The following is a 22,871-nucleotide window of genomic DNA, read 5'->3' as shown; positions in this document are numbered from 1 at the left end:
AAAAAAATGTGATTAATCATTGTACCCTGAGACCCATGGTGCTGGCGAAATGAACTCTGGAGGACAGAGAGGCTATTTTGCTTTACGCAGAATCAGAGAGTCTGTTCTGTCTTGGTCCTTAGTGGAAACAGATTTATAGTTGGAACTTTGTGTGTTGCAGGTGTTAAGATAGAATTTATAATTACGAATAGAGTTAATAAATATTTAGGGAGTTTTTCTTCTATTATGGGGAAGGAAGAAAATGAGAAATAATATACTCAGATAGAACCGATATACAGTTTGTGTTATATTTTATATATTCACAACTCAAAACAAAAGACTTAGCTCAGTTGTGGTTCTCAGTCAGAGATGTCGAGGAAGTCCCATTCCAGAGCTGAGGCATCCTGCTTTCTCTTCCTTCTGAGGGAAAACATGGCTTAACTTGGGATTTTTTGGTTTCATCCCAAATCAGCTTTAGACCTGACTTATTACAGAAAGTAATAAAAGTGGCTATCTCTGCATTATGGAATTGTTTGCCAATGTTACCCAATTCTTATCTTTTAGAAAATATTTTTTTCAGTACTATTATTTGCTATTCAAATAAAGAGATGTATTAGTGTGTATATTCAAACTCATCAAATTGTATACATTAAATATATGTAGTTTTTTATGTATCAGTTATACCTCAGTAAAGCCATTAATTTTTAAAAAGGTATATTTCACTAAGGCTACTTAGCATAAATTCAAACAACAGAGTGGTGTTCTCTCACAGTTCTAGGGGCCAGAAGTTTGAATGCCAGATGCTGTGAGGGCCTCGCTCCTTCTGAGGATGCTGGGGAGGACCCATCCTTGCTCCTCCTAGGCTGCAGGCACCTGCTGGCTTGTGACAGCAGCATTCCAGTCTCCGCCTCTCTCATCAGGTGGCCTTCTTCCCTGGGTCTCTGACTCAAGTCTCCCTCTGCCTTTCTCTTAAAAAGACTCTTGCTATTGAATTTAGGGTGCACCATAAATCCCAGGTGGTCTCGTCTTGCAGTTCTTAATTACATCTTCAGAGGTGCTTATCCAAATCAGTTCACTCTCCCAGGTGCCGGGGACATACACACCTTCCTTTAGGGCAGGAGCCACCACTCAGTCCACCACAAAGCCATTTCCAAAACGACGGAAAAGATGCTGCTAAATGGAAATTTCTGTAGCCATTTAGAGTCTTACTATTTTTTTTATGTTGGAAAGACTACATTTCATTTAACTTATGTTCTCACAGGCTTTAATGATTTGCTCAGTAGTTGCAGATTTGTCAGGAAGATTCTGGGCGATGTTTCAGGACTTAGTAAGCAGTTGAAGAACAGTTGGAATCTTCAGGTGGGCCGTGTTCTGGCCACTGCATTGCGTTTTTTGCAACATTAATCATGGTTCTTATGGTACTTAAGAAGAATACTGGAGAAATACCATGTATTTCTCATATAGCCATAGTCCTGTTGTAGTTCTCTGTATCTCAAATAGTATTTTAAAGAAATGGATAATATGCTTTGTTCCAGAATATGTCCATTACTACTTATTGTCATGACTGAAAACAAAGCTGTTGAACCACCAGTGAATTTTTTTCACCTTCTTTCAGCACTTGTGCCAAGAAGGTCAGCGTGGGATGGAATTACCTGGAAACCTTTATGAGATGGTACAGGCTGGGTCCGCATGGGTGGAGAGTGCGATTTGGTGGCCCTGGCATGGGGCAGAAAGAAGGGTCTGTGGCATTCATACCGTGTGATTCCAGTGCAGGCCCTTGATGGAAAAGGCTTGAGCAGCAGATACTTCTAAACAATTTCCTCGGTGGGAGCTCCACGCTGGCTTCCACTCCTCTGCTGACTCTGACCTTCAGGAATTTATTTCACATTCCTAGACCTCAGTCCCTCATGTTTAAGGTACAGGATTTGGGCTAGAGCATTGTGAAAGACCCTCTGGCTTTAGCAGACTTCGTTTTTACAGTAAGAGGATGCTTTAGTGTGCATGATCCATTTCATTCAAAATTTGTTCCAACTCAAAAACATTACAAAAAGTTGCATAGGATATCTCACTATGATATTTCTAAGAAGTTCTGATATTTTATATACATGGCCATATGTTTATATATATTTAAGGCTTAAAAATAATTTATTTGAGATTTTCCAGCCTAAGTCTAGTTTTCAGCCCACAAAAGTATTTCTATATTCTTTCATTCTGAGCTTTAACATGTTTTAATATTTAAATTTATTTAAGTAATGTGCTCATTAGCAGTTCTTTTCCTCTCTCCTCTTTCTCCCCAGCCACTTGTTCTATTTCCCAGGAGTAGCCAGAAGTAATATTTCATGGTTTAGCGTGCCACAACTATTATGCACAGGAGTGTGTGTGTGTATAGGTTACGTCTGTACACGCATGTGCACGTCTCATACCAGCACCTTGCCCTGCTGGTTTTTGTAGTACTGCTTGTCTGAAAGTTACCCGAGCAGTGCAGGTTTCACAGTCTGCCATGAGTGTCTTACGGGTGTTTTATTGTAATGGACCTTAAAGTTGCTGATCTTAAAGCACACTGAATGTCCCTGGGAGCAGTCCCTGCCGCAGTCAGCAAGGAAGGGCAGAAATCTGACTTCCAGTTCCTGGTGGTTGCAGCCCCTGAAGAAATGACACTCAAGACCCCTAAACCTAAACTAGACGCTTCCTTAACCACCAAATATGCTACGATTATAGTTCTTAAACTTAGAGCAGAGTGGAGTATGTGAAAGTGTTTCAGAGAAATCATTGGGGGAAATGGTAGGTACCTAGAGTGCATGCCTGCAGTCAAGGGTTCATCAAAATAGTGCTGTGATTAATCAAACATTGTGAGGAAGTGATATGTCCAGAGGACTCCATCCTGCAAAAGGAGCTGGGTTTGGCAGAGAGAACATTCTAATCCCAGAGGAAAGTGGGAGAGTCCTGGGTCTTCATTCACTGAATAACTTTGTTGTGTAATCATTGTACATATTAAATATGATATGTACATTTAGAGTTGTCTGTGAATTAAGGGCTTGGACTCTAGAATCAAACAGACTTGGAGTCACATCTCAGCTTTGCCTTTGGCTGGCTATGATTTTACCTTCTAAACCTCAGCTATCTTGAGAATAAAGACAGTATACTAGTAGCTCCCTTATAGGGCTGCTGTGAGTACCCAGTGACAGTGACGTATGCACAGTGCGTAGCCCAGAGCTGGGTCTTAGGAAGCACGAAATTAGTGTTGGCTAAAAACCGAACTATGAGAGAACAGTTTGATGTCCACCTCTGCCTTTTACGTGTGGGAGCTGTTCCCTTAAATAACTTGTATGCCTTTGAGGACAAGAGCCTTGTCTTAGGCTTTTGTATATGTCTCTCATGGTGTCATATTTGGGAACAGCATTCCGAGAAGTTGGATAACAGTGCAAACTGAAAAGTGGGTGACTGAGATAGTAAACATTGTAACGTCGTTACTGTTGACGAACAGAGATTTAATTTATTCACTTTTAGTGCTTAGCAAAAACAAAACAAAAAACTAGTAATGATTCTCCAAGTCACAGCTAAGCACAGAGCCCTCGATTGTTACATGTTCGGATGAAGCTCTAAACCAGCAGGTCTCATGCGGGCCTCTTCGTTGCCAGCTGAGCCCACTGGAGACTCACAGCAGGGAAGCACAGGCAGGAGCGTGGCAGGGCAGCATCCACACAGTCAAAATCTGGGAAACTTTTACTTTCTTTTTGCTATGTAGGATTAAGACAGATGTCTATAAAAATTTGGGTTGAGGTAAATATTTTTGCTTCAATTTTTAACCATAGAAAAATATTTTGAATATTGCAGATGTTAAAGTTTTTACTTTTGACAGGCAGCATTTGAAATTGGAGATGCTGTAAAGGATCAGATATAATTGGTGACTGTTTAAATTATTTAAAATTGAGTTATTCAGTGACATTAGCCACATTTCAAGCACATTGTGGCCACATGTGGCCGGGTGCTACCATATTGGACAGTGCAAATTATAGAACACAGAAATCATCACAGACATTTCTGTTGGACAGTGCTTTTCTAGAATGTTCTTGGCTGTCGTTCATGAATTATTGCAAAATAAAACGGTAGACAAGCCGAAATCGTTGGTAGGGGGTAGAAGAAACAACCAGAGAAAAAGGAGCTATCAGGTGACCAGATTTTTACTTTGTTCCCTTGATCTTTTCCCATCCTCTGCTTATTCTCTAATAGAGTAATTAAAAAGTGGCTCCAAGTAAATTTCCTGCTGGGTGAGGTGAACACAGGGCTGCAGAGTTTCCTTCCTGTAGGCCCGGGACCCTGCCTTTTTACAGTGTGGGGTCGTCAGTGACTCTTACTGTGGATCACAAGTGCTTGCTCTCTCTTTGCAGTTGGACCTGAGTCATACTCAGAAATCCTATTTGTTTTTCCTTCTCAAGCTGCCATCTTTCTTATTTATTTTTGAGACGGTCTCACTCTGCCGCTTAGGCTCAATTGCAGTGGCTTGCTGTCAGCTCACTGCAACCTCCACTTCCCAGGTTCAAGTGAGTCTTGTGCCTCAGCCTCCCAACTGGCTGGGATGATGGGTATGTGCCACCACACCCTGCTAATTTTTGAATTTTTAGTAGAGACGGGGTTTCTCCATGTTGACCAGGCTGGTCTCCCAAGTCCTGGCCTCAAGTGATTCACCTGCCTCAGCCTCCCAAAGTGCTGGGATTATGTCATCTATTTTCATCCACAGTGCTGATGTTGAAATTTATTTTTTATAGAACCAAAGTCTCCAGTCCCTTCCTGGTTTCTTTCATTTTTAATGTAGACTAACTAGATTTATTGAATTTCCAACTTCAGTACTTTGCTAAATAACATTGAGTAATCAACTTAATCTCCCTAAGCCTGTAAAAATGGAGTTATCTCCTCATATTTACATACACATATGTGAAGATATATACATACATATGTGGAGATATCTCAGTTTTTTATAGGCTTAGAGAGGTTAATATATATATGTAATAAAATAATGTATTAAGGCATAGTACCTTGGCTAACAAGCTGTCAAACTTGAGTGGCTCGAAATAGCTGTCCGAATTTAGGGTTCTGCCAAATTAGGGCAGCTGTGCTCTTGCCCAGGCTTGGCTGCTGGCTGGCGGGTCCTCGGTGGCCTCACTCATGTGTAGGGTGATGGTGGGTAGGTGTAGGTCGTAGTGGAGCAGCACAAATGTCTTCTCATCCAGCCACGTCCACACTTTCCCCCAACACAGAGTTGCTGGCAAGAGCCTTTGCTTCCTGCTTCCTGTTTTCTGTGTGTGGCTCCTATACCGTGATTTTTGTCTGCACCCTGTGCTCTAGTCTGTCCTACTGTTTCTCACATGTAAAGTAGTCTTTGCCAGCTTCTAGCCTCCATCCTGGTTTCTTGCAAACAAGACTGTCTTATCTCCACTTTCTGAGTGGACAGTACCACACACGTGACCGAAGGCATAGATCGCTCCAGCCGTGTGGACCATCTCATGTGACCGTCTTGCCCTACTGGTCCCCCGACGTTCACTTTTATGTTGAGCTACTTTGCAAAGTCTACTTGATCTCTTGAATTTTGAGACGTTTGGAGATGGTTTTGGTATTGATTTGTAAGAAATGTCAAAGAGTACAATTTTATACTGAAACATTATAGCTCATCTGACATTCTCTTTGTTCTAAATGAACTAATCTCTAAATGTCTAAAGTGACATTGAGACAGGGTTTCAATGAGGCCATGAGTGGTTTTTTAATGATGTTTATCAAGTGCAGTAAAGTTTGGTTCTTTCGTCGTGCGTACGTTTATGGGGTCAACTGGTAACAGCTCATTGGTGAGAATATACTGTGGCTACTCTCAGCCCACCTATGTTTATCATAGTTTTATTATATAGAATGCAATGTTTTTCTGGACCAAGGAAGGAAAAATTTCTAGTTTTTCTTCCTATTTTTAATTTATCAGCGCTTGCAGAAGAGGAAGATAAAACACAGAAAAGAAAGCAATTGCATATGTATTTTTCTGCCTTGGCCGCCTCTTTTATCTCCTGCCCTGCTTCTTCAGACCTATTACATGACTAATGATGAATCCTTCCTTTTTTTTTCCTTACAATTTGTGAAAGTCACAGTTCAGAGTTCATGAATAGTTGAAATACTATAGTTGAAAAAAAATGTTCATCTGAGCCTCAGGAGAACTAAATCCTACTCCTGGCTTTGTTCATGACTTGCTAGTGGCCTTGGAAAAGTATAACTTCTCTTTGGTTCAGGCAACTGAACTTGATAATCTTAAAGTTTCCTCTCTAGTTCCGAAGTTCCGTACAGTTTCCTTTGTCTTGTTTGAGATGGAGTCTTGCTCTGTTGCCCAGACCAGAGTGCAGTGGTGTGATCTCAGCTCACTGCAAACTCTGCCTCTGGGTTCAAGTGATTTCCTGCCTCAGCCTCCCCAAGTAGCTGGGACTACAGGCACACACCACCACACCTGGCTAATTTTGTATTTTTAGTAGAGACAGGGTTTTGCCATATTGTACAGGCTGGTCTCGAACTCCTGACCTCAGGTGATCTGCCCACCTCGGCCTCCCAAAGTGTTGGGATTATAGATGTGACCCCCATGCCTGGCCCAGTTTTTTCTAAGTATATATCTTTCTGGGATTTGGCAAAAAAATATTGCAGATGAACACAGATGTCAAAAAGGAAAGAAGTGGACATACTTATTAGGACACTTCCTGCCTGCTAGGTTAATAACATGTAGTGGGTATATGGGACGGCGGCACTTTGGAATTATGTTTGAAGTAGGTGTTTCAGGAGGGCAGGGTGGGGTGATGATGCGCAGGAGTGAGACGCACACAGAGGCATGAATGAACATGAACACAGAACACATTCAGTAGATGGCTTCACGGGCCAGAGTGCAGGGGGTTCAGGTAGGGGTTAGGCACTCAGTGTGGTTGATGGCTGTAAGGTAAAGTTCACCTCTAAAAGACACCCCAAATGCCCAGTATTTCATTGCTTCATTCGGAAATTCTGTTTTCTGTGTTCATTTTGTATGAAAATCCCATGAGGAGCCCTAATTTTACCCCTTTGCACCGCCTGGTGCCGCCCCAAAGGACATTCGTGCACAGCCTGTCTCTGGAGATGGCATTAGGGGTAAGCGCCATGGCAGCCTTGCTAAGATTCTTTTCGCTAAGAATGTTGTGAATGTAGAAAGAACATTTTTTGTTGTTGCTGTTATTTGTTTTGTCAGTCTGAACTATGTTAACGTGTTCTCTGCAGGAAAGTAAACCCACCTTGCAGGGTTTCTTGCAGGACCTTGCTTTGTGGGTTGTCTGCTGTGTAGACCCGTGCTGGCCGGCAGAGCTTCCTGCGGGGGGAGCGCGTTCTGCGTCTGCCTTGCTCCTCGCTGTCCTCACCGGCCCCCGGGCTGTTGCACCCTGGAAATATGGCTTAGTGTGATTGAGAAGCTGAAGTGTAAACCTCACTGAATTTTAATTAGTTTAGATTTCACTGGCCTCAGGAGGCTCACGGTGACGACTTGTTAGTGGAGGTCCACATCTGCCTCGTCTCTCTTGTTTACAGCAGCACGTGAGACGACCTTCTCTTCATAAAGGAAGTGCTTCTCCTGGGCTGCCCCCTGCCTCACTCTCTCCTTCCTTCCAGGCTCCTCCGAAGGATGTCCTCCTTAAAATCCTCACCTTTAGCTTCGGGGACACCAAGCTTCTCTTCAGCGGATGGCTTCCTAGGCTGAAGACTGGCCTGCTATTTTCTTTACCGTTTTTGTAGACCTACTGTTCTTTTTAGTTTCGTACTCACTCCTGTGCCTGTGGTCTGAGTCACACCTGCCCATGTCCCCACGACTCTCCCTGCGCTTCAGAGCTGTGCTGCTCAGGACCTGGGGGTGCTGCCGGCACCTGACAGCCCAGCGCGGCACCTGCACACCTGCCTTACGGCTTCTCGGAAGCCCACACTTACGAGCTGTGAATTTATACCATTTCCAGGTGCAAAGGAGTTTATGTATCTCTCCTACTCTAGCACACATTTTTAATTATGGTCTTTCATAGTTTTAAGAAATTCCCATGTTCACACATTTAAGTGTTTCTTGAGGATAGGAGAGAGCTGCGTGTACCAGAGCATCAGCCTCTGCCCTCACGGGTTTTCAGGATAGGAAAGAAGACACATTTTTAAATGAGGGGCTTTAATACTGTGGAGTAATATGATGATAGAAGGAATATTAGGAGTTGGATCGAGCAGCAGGAACCCACACCAGCCCCGCAGTGAGTTTGACCCACTTCCGTTTAAACTAAGGGGTGAGGCAGTGACACAGAGCAGTCAGGCTGAAATGGAAAGAAAGGGGCATTTCTGTGCATTGCATTGGGATGGAGTTAATTTGAGTTAACAGAGGAGAATTAATTTGAGAGGTATAGAACATGCAGATAATTTCAGACCCAGGAAGAAAGGAGGTGGTCAGGTTGCCTTTTGGCTTTACGTGGATTTTTTGTTTTTGAGATGGAGTCTTGCTCTGTTGCCCAGGCTGAGTGCAGTGGCACAATCTCAGCTCACAGCGGCCTCCTCCTCCTCCCAGTTTCAAGCAATTACCCTGCCTCAGCCTCCTGAGTAGCTGGGATTACAGCCTCCTGCCACTGTGCCCAACTAAGTTTTTGTGTTTTTAGTAGAGACAGGGCTCCATGTTGGCCAGGCTGATCTGGAACTCCTGACCTCAGGCGATCCACCCGCCTTGGGCTCCCAAAGTGCTGGGATTGCAGGTGTGAGCCATCACGCCCAAACTTTTTATGTGGAATTGGTAGTGTGGACATAGGTGCAGGTTTTGTTAGCCTTGTGTGCTGTAAGTAAACTGTAAAGTGGGGAATTGTATTTGCTCACAAGTATTTGCGCAGTGCTGTTGGTGAGTAATTAAGTGCTTTGTAGAACAATATTATTTTGCAGTGAACGTGTCTAGCTGCTGTTCCATGTGATACTACCATTTATCACAACTTCTTGGTGGACACATCACAATAATTAGATAGGGCTGATCAAGTGGCTTCTTGTCGTTCCTGAACTATTTAAAACCACAGTTACGGGAGGGTGGTACCTTTTTGATAGGGGGAAAAAGGGATTAACTTAAAACGTTTTTGACTAATGAAAGTTAAGCTTGTGCCACATTTAAGCGTCATTTTTACACCCTTAAGCAGTGTGAAGCATTTTCCTTGAGCCCCTTTTAATCTGCAAGTATGGTTTGGGAAAACCCCAGTGTGGAGCTGTGATACAGTCTTCTGTTGTTTTTATTGAAAAGAGAACACTGTTTCATTGCACTGTGAGGAAAATAAGGTTGATTGAGATTCTTACTAACCACTTAAAGGAAGAAAGAAACCTTTGAATTAAATGAAAACACAAAACCGTTCGCTTACAACTGCAGAGAAACATTTTGAATAGCCCTTAATTGGTAGTTCTGTGAAATTAAGATTATAGGAGAAAATAAATTAGATTAATAAAGTCTATTCTTAAACGTGAATTATTTGAAGTATTTCCCTGTGGGAAAAAACCTCAGCGCTGCCAGGAGAATGTGTGCCCCTGGCAGCTGTCCTGCCACGCAGGCCCCACCTGATTTTAAGGCCGGAGGTGCATCCTCCTGCAAGCACCTGTCCGCCATCAACCTGGATTGGGGCAGCATTTTAGTGGTTAGGGGAATGTTGTCTGTGTGTTTGGTGAAGCACAAGAATATATTTTATAAATTATAATTGCCTTCGGGTTCCAGCATATGCTGACAGTTTAGGCAGTTATTAAAGTTCTCAAGAGAGGTCAAAACTCATATAGATATTCTAGTTGGATAGGAAAAAAAATTTTTTTTAAGAATATGGAATTTCTTTGAGAATCATTTATCATGGTAAATTAAATGAGCAAGATTACCTGGAAAATGACATTACTTTTTCTTTTTTTAAAGATGGGGTCTCACCTTGATGGCCAGGCTGGCCTTGAACTCCTGACCTCAGGTGATCCACCCACCTTGGCCTCCCAAAGTGCTAGGATTAGAGGCGTGAGCCACCGCGCCCGGCGTTTTTTTTCTTTTTCTTTTTTTAATATTTATTTATTTATTACTTTCTATAACAGTTTTTTATTTATGAGGTTGGATAAGTCAAAGGTAATAAGTTAGAGCTATTTTCAGTGGCCCTTTTAAAATACAGAAGTTGTTTCTGTCAACTCTTCATTGTCTATTGAACAGTTAAAGGAGGTGGATGAGATTCAAATCCTGGATAACTTCATCTCACTTTAAAAAAATCTTTTCTGACAAAATGTATATTGAAACTGCTAACAAATAGAAACTGTGACTGATTTGGGTTTTCCCACTTTCTTAATATTTATCATTTATGTTTTTGAGTCATGAAAGTGAGAAAATATCAAGTATATTGTTGTTTGTAGATAAAATAATCATACCTGGAAATTATGTTTCTTTAGTAATCTTACTTTTTTTCCTTGAGAAGAAATTTGCGAGAGTGTGGTTTTTATTGCAGTATTTTGTAATGGGACTTATTTTGTGAGGATTAATGAACTGCTGTCATTTTACAGGCCTCATCACAACTACATCAAGGAAGCTAGACCGAGAGCAGCAAGATGAACACATACTAGAGGTAAGTATTTTTTTTTAATCTTTAATACTTAAAGATTTGTAAGTGTCATGGGAAAGAATAATCTTGTCCCTATTAACTGGTATTCTTAGCTGTTAACATTTTGTCGTATTATTATTTACTCGTTATTAGGAAAAAGGAATATAAAGAGATTGTTAACAGATATAGCTCATGTTTTCTTTACCCCAGTGCCATTCCCAGGTACACAGCCACTGTCATGGGCTGTCTGTGCTTTATGCTCGTGCACGCAGGGAGCAAACATAACTGTGGATAGTGTCACTTGGAATTCATCTGCATTTCGATAAGTGATGTTTCTCTGTATACATCTCTTTTCCCTTTAGTATTACGTTTTTGAGATATACTTATGTTGGTATTTGTAGTTCTAGTTCAGCCTTTTTAACTAGAGGTAACTGTTTCCGGATTCAGTTTTGTTTTTTTTTTTTTTTTTTTNTTTTGCTCTCCAACAGTTGCATTATTTTTGCATTTTAAACTGTTAATTATTTAGTTAGTGCTTCTTAAATGCCTCAAAAGTAAAAGTAGATTGAAGTCTCAGATGTGCTCTTCTAGAAAGTTCTAATAAAGCTTCTCATTGTCACGAGTAATTTAAAATGCCTTCTGGTTCTTAAAAAACCCATAGCTTGTTATCATTTGTTGGTCACCTGGGTTTTGGCTAATTAATAGTTAATAACGTTGCAGTAAAAAACTGTGTAATTTGGAGAGGGGAGGTGGCGTGTAACGTCGACGTAGATCGATGAGATCATGGACGTGCCACCAGGAAGCAGCCAGCAGACGGGCGGCCCCTGGAGCAGGACTAGAGACCCCTGTGTCCCGTGTGGAAGCTGGTGTTCATTATCAAAGCCAGACTCGAAAAGACCACTTGATTTTGTTTAATTGTCAGTGCTCCTCTTCCACTCTAACAGTATAAGGGACAAAATTCTAAACTGTCATTTTTGAAATCCTCTTTTTATATTGCTGTTTATAACGCTGCCTGCTTCATTTCGTTTTGTCCTTGGTCAGATTTTCTTAACTTGGTCAGTCACTCGTTCCCATGGGTGTGCAGTGCATGGGTGCGTGTGTGCCTGAATTAGGAATACCCTCTTGAAAAGGTGGTTTCACAGCCACGGTGCGTTCCCCATTAGCAATTTCTTCCCATATCACATCTGAGTTTTTAGTTCATAGGGTATGTAGTTCCCTTGAATTCATTTTCATTATGCTAGAGCAGAGTTTTGAATTTTCATTCCATCACTGCAGGGATTGACAGAAGGGGTGAATGCTGTCACTGACAAAAATAAACAGATGGCAAAATAGGAGAGCAGCAGTTCAATTGACATTTTGCTCTGTTCCTTGCAAATATCACATTAATTGCATACCTTACTCCAGAGCCCTCTTTTCTTAGTGAATATCAAAGGCTAGGTGGAAGCAGATACCAGATATATAGCATTTTGAAAGTAATATTTAGACATTGGTGAGAAGTTTTCCCTTCAGTGTTCATATCTTGTGTATTTTTCAGTAGGGCCCTGTTGGGGTGGTGATTTGAGAACCAGTGCTGGCATTGATCTGGCTGTCTTGGAGGTAGTTTGTCTCCACTGCATGTTGAAAGTCGTGACTAGCTACTGGTCTTGAACCCAAACTTAGGAACAATTCGGTGATGAATACTTAAAAAAAACATAGTGCTTGCTCATATTTTTCTTTACTGTTTTTCTAAAGCTCATATGCAAACTGATGAAAAGGAAGTGTTTTGAGAGTTTAAAATAGTAAAGCTTGGTTTTGTTTTGTTTTGAAAAAGCTTAGGAGGGTAAATAATATAAAGAAGGACAAGTACTGAAACACTTTTGACAAGCACCATGGGGATATAGTCACACTTTAATAAACAACAGGATTTACACCTGCCAGGCTTCAGTCTACTTTAATGTTTTCAGTATTTTGGTAATTAATTTGGAAGGAGGTGGGGGTTTGGGTGGGGGGAAAATAAGTATTACTAATGTCTTTAAATTTACTCTACCCATTGATGGAAACATGAACACTGGATTTAAGGGTGAAATGGTCCCTTACGAATGTAGAAACAGTCATCAGTGCGGTCCTCAAGCCTCTCTGATATTTTTTCCTAAATAGAATATAAGAATATGTGGATAGTTTACTTAAAATGAAAGTTATTTTACCTCCATTTTACTGAAATCTTATTTAGTAAGTTGGTCTTAAATATAAATATTTATGTCCACTCTCCTATAAAACGTCTGTAGAGGAAAATAGCCACAGTAAAAAGGTGATCACTAGTATTAGAATGTGTACTATTTATTTAACATGTACTTTAAAACGACAGCTTAGCATACTTTATTGATGGAGTTTAACATCTTTAATGTGGTGTATGGAAATTTTATTTTTAAGGGCATAGAATGTATATTGTTTTTAAGAAGACTCTTTAAATGTGTAAAGCAGAATCTTCCTGTGTCTCTTCCATGACCTAAAGGTACTAAGTTTTTAGTAGCTTAGCATGTGGGTGAGGTTCACTTTCCAGTTACAGTAGTGCGAGGGGAGAGGTCAGGAAGGGGTGCGAGGGCACAGCTGTTTCTTTCTTCCCGTGCCAGCCCCCGACTCTCCCTGTAGAGATGGGAGGCCTCACCTCCTTGAGGCTGTTGCTGGAATGAGGAGGAGGTGTGTGTGTGCCCTCACGCCGTGCGAAGTGTAGAGCTTTACACACCTGCCGAGTAGCATTAGGAAGAAGGGCTCCGTTTGTATATAGGGTGTCTTAACATGTTAATCTGTTAACTTTAAAAATACAGGTTACTGTGACAGACAACGGTAGTCCCCCCAAATCAACTATTGCCAGAATCATCGTGAAAATCCTTGATGAAAATGACAACAAACCCCAGTTTCTGCAAAAGTTCTACAAAATCAGACTCCCTGAGCGGGAGAAGCCAGACCGAGAGAGAGCTGCCAGGCGAGAGCCCGTCTACCGCGTCATAGCCACTGACAAAGACGAAGGCCCCAACGCCGAAATCTCCTACAGCATCGAGGACGGGAATGAGCACGGCAAATTTTTTATTGAACCGAAAACTGGAGTGGTTTCGTCCAAGAAGTTCTCAGCAGCTGGAGAATATGATATTCTTTCAGTGAGTGAAGATTGTGGCCTTGTAATTTCCTGTGTGTGGTGACTGTAAACCTCATGTTGTGTTTCTCCTGTAATAACTTTATTTCTGTTTCGTAAATGGTGGAAGTGTTTGTGGCCTCACCACCCGTTAGGCAGCGCGATGGATCACGTTTGGGAAGGATGGGTTTGGTTTTCCTTTTCGGTTGTCACTCAGGGTGCTTATTGTTTATGTGGAATGTGGTCATGAAAGGGTTGTTCTTTTATCAGGCAAAACGCGTTCAAAACGCAGTATACAAATGCTAAATGTCTGAAATCGGCCCAGTTTAAGCCCAGACCAGTCTGTGCTTCCTTCATTTCTGGCCCGTAATTTCTGATTTGCTGTTTTTAATCCCCTGTGCCCGTGTTTTATAGATTAAAGCAGTTGACAATGGTCGCCCTCAAAAGTCTTCAACCACCAGGCTCCATATCGAATGGATCTCCAAACCCAAACCATCCCCGGAGCCCATTTCATTTGAAGAATCATTTTTTACCTTCACTGTGATGGAAAGTGACCCCGTTGCTCACATGATTGGAGTAATATCTGTCGAGCCTCCTGGAATACCTCTTTGGTTTGACATCACTGGTAAGCATTCCTCCCTGTTTTCATTGTCCTCATGGGTTACGCTGAGGAGAACCTGCATACGGTTTGATGAGTTTTATACACATTTCAGGATTTAAAATTGGGAATAAGATCAACAAGTGGATAATTTGCTTTAAATTGTAATATTTTGATTGCAAAATTTTTTACAATATGCAGCGTACATTAAACTTGTCTCAAATAGGTGCTCTATTCTACCAAGTTATTAATATAAAAATAAAGTTTTTGGAAAGTACATCACAGAGTTACAGACAAAACCCTGAATGTTTTGGTCCAAAAGCAGAGTTTCTTAATGTTTAATTATTGGTACACAACCTATGGCCTGTTATTATTTTTAGTGAATATGATTGGAACATTTAAAGTAACTATGCCTGTGTGACTCTCACATGTGAGTATTTAATAAGGAATAAGCTTACAGAATTTTATTTGTATACATTTAAAGTTATGGCACCAGTTACGAGTTTTTAGTTTTATTTGCCTCATTTTCAATAGGAAGGATTCATTAGATTATTTCCTCCTCCAATAAAGATTACATGTTAAAGCCATTTCTTCTTATTTGTCATGTAGTTTAAATAAGACATTGAGTGTAATACTGTATTCAACATATTTTTAAAATTTCACCTTAGACTTTGGCATCTTAGATTATTTTTTATCGTTTCCTTGCATATCAGTTACAAGGGTATTTATGAACAGGAGTATCTGTTGCGATTCATTCTATCTAGGGGGGACTTTATGTCCATTATTCCTCTTCTGCCCCTTAGTTATGTTACCTCCAAGCCCCCAAAAGTTGCCGCTGATGGACCCAGACCACTGGGCGAGTCAGGCCAGGCCTTACCTTTGTAACTTTGACGTGAAATGGTTGGGCTGTTTTCCCAGTTTGGTGATTGTGTGAAATTGATGTCATGAACGCCCATGAAACCATGACAGCATAGTTTTAAGGGAAGGGGGAAAAGACACACTTTTCATAGTTACCTCTAATCCAAACCGTTTGTTTGCTCTCTGTTAACTTTTATCACGTTTCCAGATCGACAGGCTGCTGCTCTGCAGTACCTGACCTCGCTGGGTCACCTTGCTGTGCTTGGACCTGGTTTGATTGATTGCTCTTATTCTGTGCTTGCTTTCCATGCGTGCTTGCTTCTTTTTGGCTGTGCCAGGAGACACACTTGCTAGAGAAGTGTTTTACATCTTTCAGATGACTTGTGACCCGAACTGTACAGCAGAAGGTATCTGCTGAGATCACATAATTTGCCTCAGATTATGAGATCTAAAATTAAAGCCTTGTTTTTCTTTTACCTTTTTTTATTTCCAGTGACTACCCTGCATTGCTGTTCCTTTTCATAGTGTACGCATGGTCACCCATCCCACCTGCCAACGTGTTGACACATAAGGCTCACCTAGCTCCACGGTTTTAGGTTGCACTTAAGACGTTGTGTGTGTTTTGTTTCTTGGTTAGATTTAGTTGAATTTCATCATGACATTAAACCTCTCTTTTCATCCCATTTCATTTCATATCTCAAGGTCAATGGATTTCAAAAGAGTTTTGTCAAAAACGCAATTGAAGATGCATTTGGATGATACCAGTAGGATAGAAACTCGTTTCATTAAGCTTTGTGTTCGTCAAAAATGAGAAAAGAAATTCTTCTCAGATAGTTTACAGTAGCCAGGACTAATTGAAGTTAATGATCACTGTCTTTTTTTCCGGAGTGAACACTGATTTTTAATAGCTACTTTGTTAGGGGAATTTGCTCAAAGTGTCAGAAAGTTTTGTTAGTAAACTTTTAAATGGCCGGTGATGCTTCATACTACCGCTGAGATACAAATTGAGGAGAAATTCAGAACCCCTGAAAAAGCAAATTGAAAGTAACTCTTTGGCAGTATTAGCCACGTCTTTGTTTTCAGAGCGGCTTTTCTTGCTTTCTGTCAGGTGGTCTCTTGCCTTAACGGGCATTGTCTGTAATTGGCCACTCTTCTCTTCTCTTTCAAGATGCTCCACCTTGGAAGCTCTTTGCTAGTATATTAGAAGTTTTTCTCAGTGCCGTTAAGTATTAGAAAGCTACCAAATAAACTAGACTGTCATCCTGTGACCTGTTTGTACTTTTTTTGTCCTAATTTAAACTAGGTGGCAATTACGGCAGTCACTTTGATGTGGACAAGGGGACTGGGACCATCATTGTTGCCAAACCTCTTGATGCAGAACAGAAGTCAAACTATAACCTCACAGTGGAAGCTACCGATGGAACCACCGCCATCCTTACTCAGGTAACTGAATGGCCAATGATGCTCTTGTCAGAGGAGGATTGAGATAGCATTCTGACTTGGGTCCACAGGCAATGTGAGCAGTGGCTCTGCCCTGTGAGGTTCTAAAATCAGAAGTTCGTATGTTTGTATAGTTTACGCACATGCACGCTAAGAATTTATATTTAGGGAAAGAAAGTTAATTGCAGATCCCAATTTAGGTTTTGCATGTAATTAAGCAGCTTTGAGAATTTTGAAAGAAGACTTCGAAAACCAAACCAATGTTGTTATACCATAAACATCTAATTTTATACTCATTTTAAACTATATTAATGTAACGTACATCACTGTTGAGAATTAAGTCATTTTCTGTAAAACTGGCTAAAGCGATGAATCTTCTAAATCATGTTTTTGGGATTCTCCTCGGTTGCCTTAAAGAAGGCTGTATAAAATAACTAATACAGTTGTTCTAATAATTCCTGTAACACCTTTATTTGTTCCTATCTGATAATCGAGATGGCCAGATTATGGGGATTTCAAACTTAAGTGTTGAAATCCTGTAAGTTAAATTTAAATTCTTTTCTTTCTTATTTTCTTTGGTTCTCCGTGTGGGCTGTTTGAAGTGTACGAAAAGAGTATTCCTGGAGAGAGTAATCATCGTGAGGTTTCAGGAGGAGGCAGAGCGTCGTTCATTCATTCATTTAACAAGTATTTGTTGCACATTTGTTACATGCCAGGCACCATACTGGAAGCTGAACAGTCAGAAACAAAACAGCCAACGGTCTTGCCCTGTTGGAGCCTACACTATGACATTGGAGCTAAGGGCTTGTTTATAACCTACTGTGGCCTAAATGAAAACAAAGAAGTTAAATGTCAGAGAACAAGATGCTTCTGACTTTCAATGTCTGGACTTAGATTATACTGTTTTAAGTCTTAACATAAAAATTATAGTCTGTGATGTCTTTTCAATTAATAAGTGGGTAGATAATTTAAAGCCATTTATAAAAATATTTCTCCAAATCCTTGTGATTTTTAGTGTCTATAAAATTGATCTATGTACACTCTATGCTTTTGGGGTTATTTTGAGATTATCTTGTAAAAGTTCTCATGTGGTGTTAAAATGTCAATTTTGTTGGTAGCTGTTCTCATTCTAGAGACAAGCGGAATCTATTGATTTTCTCTCTTTAGACATAAGCCCTTGTAGTAAAATTTTAGAGTAGGAGAATGAGAACAAAAGCATCATACATTGTGATAAATCTTAGCAGGCGAATTCTGAGAGAAATATTTAAGGGGTGTAACTGTTGACCTGTTCACAGAATCGACTACCCAGAAATCTAACAAAAGGGAGCTTTATAAACAGTGGAAATGGCCCGATGTGCCAAGCGTTCTCATTACTAAAGACGATGTGTCTATGGATAATTAACACTGCTCCTCTTCCCAATAATTGCCTTCTTCATTAGTGCAGTTAAAAGTTTAGCATGAAATATGATGGACGTCAACTAAAATTCCTATAAAACCCAGGAAATACATTCTCGTTTCCTTTCTTGGGGACACAAAATATCTTACATTTCATTGCCTCCTTTATACTTCTATAACTCATTTGGGGCCACCCTCATAGGACCTTGATGCTGTCCTAATTGCTGGCAGAGACAGGCATTCAGACTGTAGGAGAACGGTGAGCCCAGGTTGACCTGTTAAGATGTTGGACAAAGGGAACGATGCGTGTTTAGATTATTTTTCCTCTTGAGCCGAGAACCTGGAAATATGAAACTGGGCGGGGCTGGCAGGGGAGCAGCAGCTGCCGCGTGGAGTAGGGCGCAGAAATCCGCAGGGCGCGGAGGCACTAGGATACAGCGGGGATGAATTGAGGCTTGGAGGTAACACTCAAAAACCAACACAGCAGGTTTTGTGTATCCAGGTCAGGGGCAGCAGATGCCAGTTTGAGAAGGTCTAGGTGAGCACTGGTGGGTCACGCAGGCAGCCCCCGGCAGAGGCATGTGGCGGGAGGCCGGAGAACTGCCAGTGCCCCGTGGACACGGCTCTCCTGGCCTTCCTGGCCTGCGTGTGCTGCTTACGACACTGACCGGCATCGATTCCAGTCACTTCGCTTTGTCTTGTGTCTCCTGGCAACTTACCAAATCCAGTTCCCTTTTTTTCTCTTGCATTCTAGCAGCTTTGCTTTCATATCTTCTTCCGCTTTCTCTCGAGGATCAGCGTGGTGGCCTCTGGAGCAGGTCGCTCCGTTAGAATCCTGGCTCCACCTCTCATGCCTGTGTCCACAGGCAAATAGCTGTAACTCCCAGTGTGTCCATTTTCTCACCTGGAAAGTGGGGCTGCTGGTAATCATCCTCTGGAGTTCCTAGGAAGGTTGATGAGGCGACACGCAGGGCGCTTTTTCTCCACGTTCTGAGAGCCTGTTTCCCGGAAAGCACTCAGAAAGCTGTACTTGTTGCCCGTGAGCACTGGGTTGGGCTCTCGTCCCATGGACAGTCAGTTCACCTTGCAGTCACCTTCCTTCATCCCTGCTGCTCGTCTTGGAGGTGAGTTTCTTCCGACCAAAGGCAGCTGTGTGATTCTCTCACATCAGTTCAGCAGTCAAGGCCCTGCCTATTTGATTCTGCCTTCGTCTCGCTCCTTTACTGTATGACGCCTCAGTTCCAAGTCCTCTCCAGCCTCTAAAGGGCAGGATAGGATATTCCATTCCACTGCTTGCCTTCGTGTCTTTGACGCAGGCCTTCTTCGTATTTGCTCACCTGCCAGCCACCCTCTCAAGAGCTTTCTGAGCATCTCAGCCAGTCTCTGGACTCTTAAAAACTTCCTCAGTAATATACCAGACATGGTTAGGCTCTGCATGTGCAGAACGTTGCGTGGTGAGCCTGGTGGCTCTGTGAGGGCAGGGACTGTTGCAGGCTGATTTCACACCCCCCTGTGTTATGTAGGCAACTGTTGGACATGGAAATGCACAATCAGTATGTTTCAGTGGAATTGCTTTTACTTTGTTTTTTTCTGCTTAATAATGGTTGAGCTTGGAGCAGGATTAAGCTTCTCTGCCCAGTACCCACTACATGGGGAAAGTAATTTTAAAATTCATAGTGGAAATGAAAGTGTAATCTAATTTATGGTATTTGCCTTTATAGCCATCCCTTCTGGATTATCACGGACCTGTAAAAGTGAGGCATCTGTAGTTTTAAAGGTTTACATAGCTTTCACATGAAACCTTTCCGTGGCTTGGTGGATGTGTTTAGAATTCATACAAAATGTAATGTTATATTTTATCTGACTCAAACATCCGTGCTGCCTCCGTCTTCTGTGGCGCACTGACGTGGCCCTCACGGAAGGCCTCTGTTCATGGCCCGCCCCGTGCGCTCTGCAGCTCTGCCTGCGCGTTCCTGGGACTCCAGCCTCCTGTGCCACTGGGACCAGCAGGTCCCTTTGTTCCATACACCCCCACAAAGCTCAGCTTTCTTCTTCAGAAACTCTAAACCATGTTTTATAATTGGCAGTGATTCCCACTGTGCCATGTCCATACGTCTTTTCATTATGAAAATTAATCCTCTTACTGTCAAATTTTTTTTTCTAATTTAGCTTGGTACCAAGTTTCTTCACATATGTGTTTCTTCATCTGAAGGTTTTACTTTATATAGACATAGAGAGTTTATTTTTTCAGTCTATTTAAATTGCTTTTAGGGAATCAGTGGATTTACTACATACATGTAGGTTTATGATCACAGGAATACAGTGGTTTCTAAACACCTTTCTTATGTTTTCTTTTTACATGTTAAAAAAAACCTATGATCAGGGGCTTGGGATGTCAGGGATGAGAATGAGAAATTAAGGTAATAGGATTGCCTGTCTCACTCGGTAGGTTGGTATTGCAGATTCAAATCTGATTTAAGAAATTAGCCTTCTGTAAATCCTGGTAAAGTAAATTGTTACCTTTACATGAGTATCTACAAACACCTTCTCTGTAGAGACAGAGAGAAGTTAAGCCTCGTTTCAGAAAGGCGTGGCAAGTGTGAAAACTATACACGTTTTGTCTCCAGAGTTAGTTGCAAGAATTTGGAAAGGTCATGATTATCTTACTCATACTCAGATAAGTAATATACCAATGGGAAGTGTTGTAAGAAATGTATGATTCTTGATTTTTGTTGCCTTTCTCATGTTTGTGTTTTATTTTGCTACAGTATCATTTTTTTTCAGTGTACATGACTTTTTCCGTGATGCTTTAAGTATTAAAACATCGTAATTGGAACTATCGTGTGAGTGCTTTTGTCATCCCTACAGGTATTCATCAAAGTCATAGACACAAATGACCATCGTCCTCAGTTTTCTACGTCAAAATACGAAGTTGTTATTCCGGAAGATACGGTGCCGGAGACAGAAATTTTGCAAATCAGTGCTACAGATCAGGATGAGAAAAACAAACTAATCTACACTCTGCAGAGCAGTACAGACCCCTTGAGTCTCAAGAAATTTCGCCTGGATCCTGCAACCGGCTCTCTCTATACTTCTGAGAAACTTGATCATGAAGCCATTCACCAGCACGTCCTCACAGTCATGGTACCCCCCGCTTGCTTTCTGCCAGCATGTGGTCCAGAGGCCTGTGTGTGTCTGAGTGTGTGATTTTTAATTAGTTACAAGGAAAACACCAGTGGCATTGATAATGTGTTGATTCTTTCAGGTAAGAGATCAAGATGTGCCTGTAAAACGCAACTTTGCAAGGATTGTGGTGGATGTCGGCGACGCGAATGACCACGCCCCGTGGTTCACCGCTTCCTCCTACAAAGGGCGGGTTTATGAATCGGCTGCCGTTGGCTCAGTTGTGTTGCAGGTCACAGCTCTGGACAAGGACAAAGGGAAAAATGCTGAAGTGCTGTACTCGATTGAGTCAGGTATTTTTGGAGCATTCAGTGGAGTTTTAAATTTGCAATCGTTAAAAGTCTATTTCTGCTTTTCCAAAATCAGTTCTGGTATTGAAGCATTTCTGTGTATCTGCAAAAATTGCTTAAATGGATCTCTAGATACAATTTAGAGAGTTTGGGGAAGTTCTTGGGGAATTCACCATATTAGCACAGTTCAAGGCTCTGAGAAGCCCTGGAGTAAAGGAAACTTTATTTGACCAATTCGTTATTTCTGAAATTATTTTAACCACACTTTCTTCCATAAACACACTTAGGAAGATGCTTGTCTAGTAATTTAACATTTTACTTTTTGGTCAGAGAGTATTTTCTCTTGAACAGAGCAGGAAGTTCCTTGACAGTGTTGACTCCTCTCATTGTAACTGGCTCAAACCTCAGAAAGGTGTGTCATGCCCCTCCCACCCCTTCCAGATTTACCTGGATTTTTGCCACTCATCTTTAACAGGTGAATTTTGCTCATGGAATTGGGTTGAGGACTAGACCCCAGAGCTGGGGCCTGTCGGGGTGGGGCCTGAGGCAGCAAGGCAGAAAAAACCAGGTGCAGTTGTGGGCCTGGATGGTTCCCAGACCCGGAGGCCAAGAGATCCAGAGTTGGCGTAACAAGGTGGGGCACCAGGGAGCAGTCCTGCCATAGCAGGATGTTTTTGGTCTCTTCTGTTTTCCACTACCATTCCCTCATTCATTCCTTCCTTCATTCATTCATTCATTCATCCCGTGGGCTGATGAAGCTGGCTTTATGTGCCAGGTGCCCTGCTGGGAACATTCATCCTTGTGCATGGTACTTGGGAGTTGCCATTGGGTCCACAAATGCATGTCTTGTAAAAGTTCCACCCCTGATTGAAACAGGGCTTGGCTTTAAATCATATGATCTGTACAGTCAGAAGTCACGTTGCTTTAGGACTTTGCTGTGCATGGCAGATCTCTGAAAGCGATGAAATGCTGAGAAGACGGTTTACGGTTTTCCATTTTCCTCACTGCCATTGGTAGCACAAGGAATATAGTGCCTTTCAGTCTTCTCTGTAATGAGTTTAGATAATTAAAATCTGCCATTTAACTTGTCCTTTTTTTTTTAAGCCTGTAGGTCTGCATATTTAGAAATTGTCTCTCCTAGGCATTAGAATTGGTATAGGTATAGATTAACTATAAATCATGTAATCAAAATCGGAGGAAATGGAGAGTAATTCTTAAAAGCCTACTGATGTGTTCTAGGTGGTTAAATTATGTTTATTTAACATATTTGAAATCTCATTTATTTCCCTTAAAACAACCAAATTGAGTTAATTAGTCACAGGTAAGATCTCATGCACTGTCTGTGATTGCAGTGTTAAAACGTCTTGTAGTGTAGTTAGGGCCTTCAATAAAGATGAAGTGTTTTTCCACCGGTTCTAAAGTTTGCAGTTAGG

The 22,871-nt window shown here is 41.5% G+C and overlaps 1 protein-coding gene across 7 annotated transcripts in view; it reads left to right on the top strand.

The window, feature by feature from the left end:
• FAT1 (FAT atypical cadherin 1) overlaps positions 1-22,871 on the top strand; it is a 142,324-nt gene that overhangs the window by 78,697 nt on the left and 40,756 nt on the right. For 5 of the 7 annotated variants that reach the window (XM_037734320.1, XM_037734319.1, XM_037734322.1 and 2 more), the window contains exons 4-10: positions 10,531-10,592; positions 13,370-13,699; positions 14,089-14,299; positions 15,469-15,537; positions 16,434-16,573; positions 20,834-21,109; positions 21,231-21,441. In XM_037734320.1, coding sequence (XP_037590248.1) covers positions 10,531-10,592; positions 13,370-13,699; positions 14,089-14,299; positions 15,469-15,537; positions 16,434-16,573; positions 20,834-21,109; positions 21,231-21,441 — 1,299 coding nt within the window. The remainder of the gene's footprint in view (positions 1-10,530; positions 10,593-13,369; positions 13,700-14,088; positions 14,300-15,468; positions 15,538-16,433; positions 16,574-20,833; positions 21,110-21,230; positions 21,442-22,871) is intronic. The other 2 variants (XM_017516784.1, XM_017516780.1) reach the window with 1 other exon arrangement.

This window comes from Cebus imitator, unplaced genomic scaffold (genome assembly GCF_001604975.1).
Source record: "Cebus imitator isolate Cc_AM_T3 unplaced genomic scaffold, Cebus_imitator-1.0 Scaffold603, whole genome shotgun sequence".
In the NCBI taxonomy this organism is placed as follows: domain Eukaryota; kingdom Metazoa; phylum Chordata; class Mammalia; order Primates; family Cebidae; genus Cebus; species Cebus imitator.
Note: the sequence above shows the minus strand (reverse complement) of the source record. Positions and strands in the feature narration are given on the sequence as shown.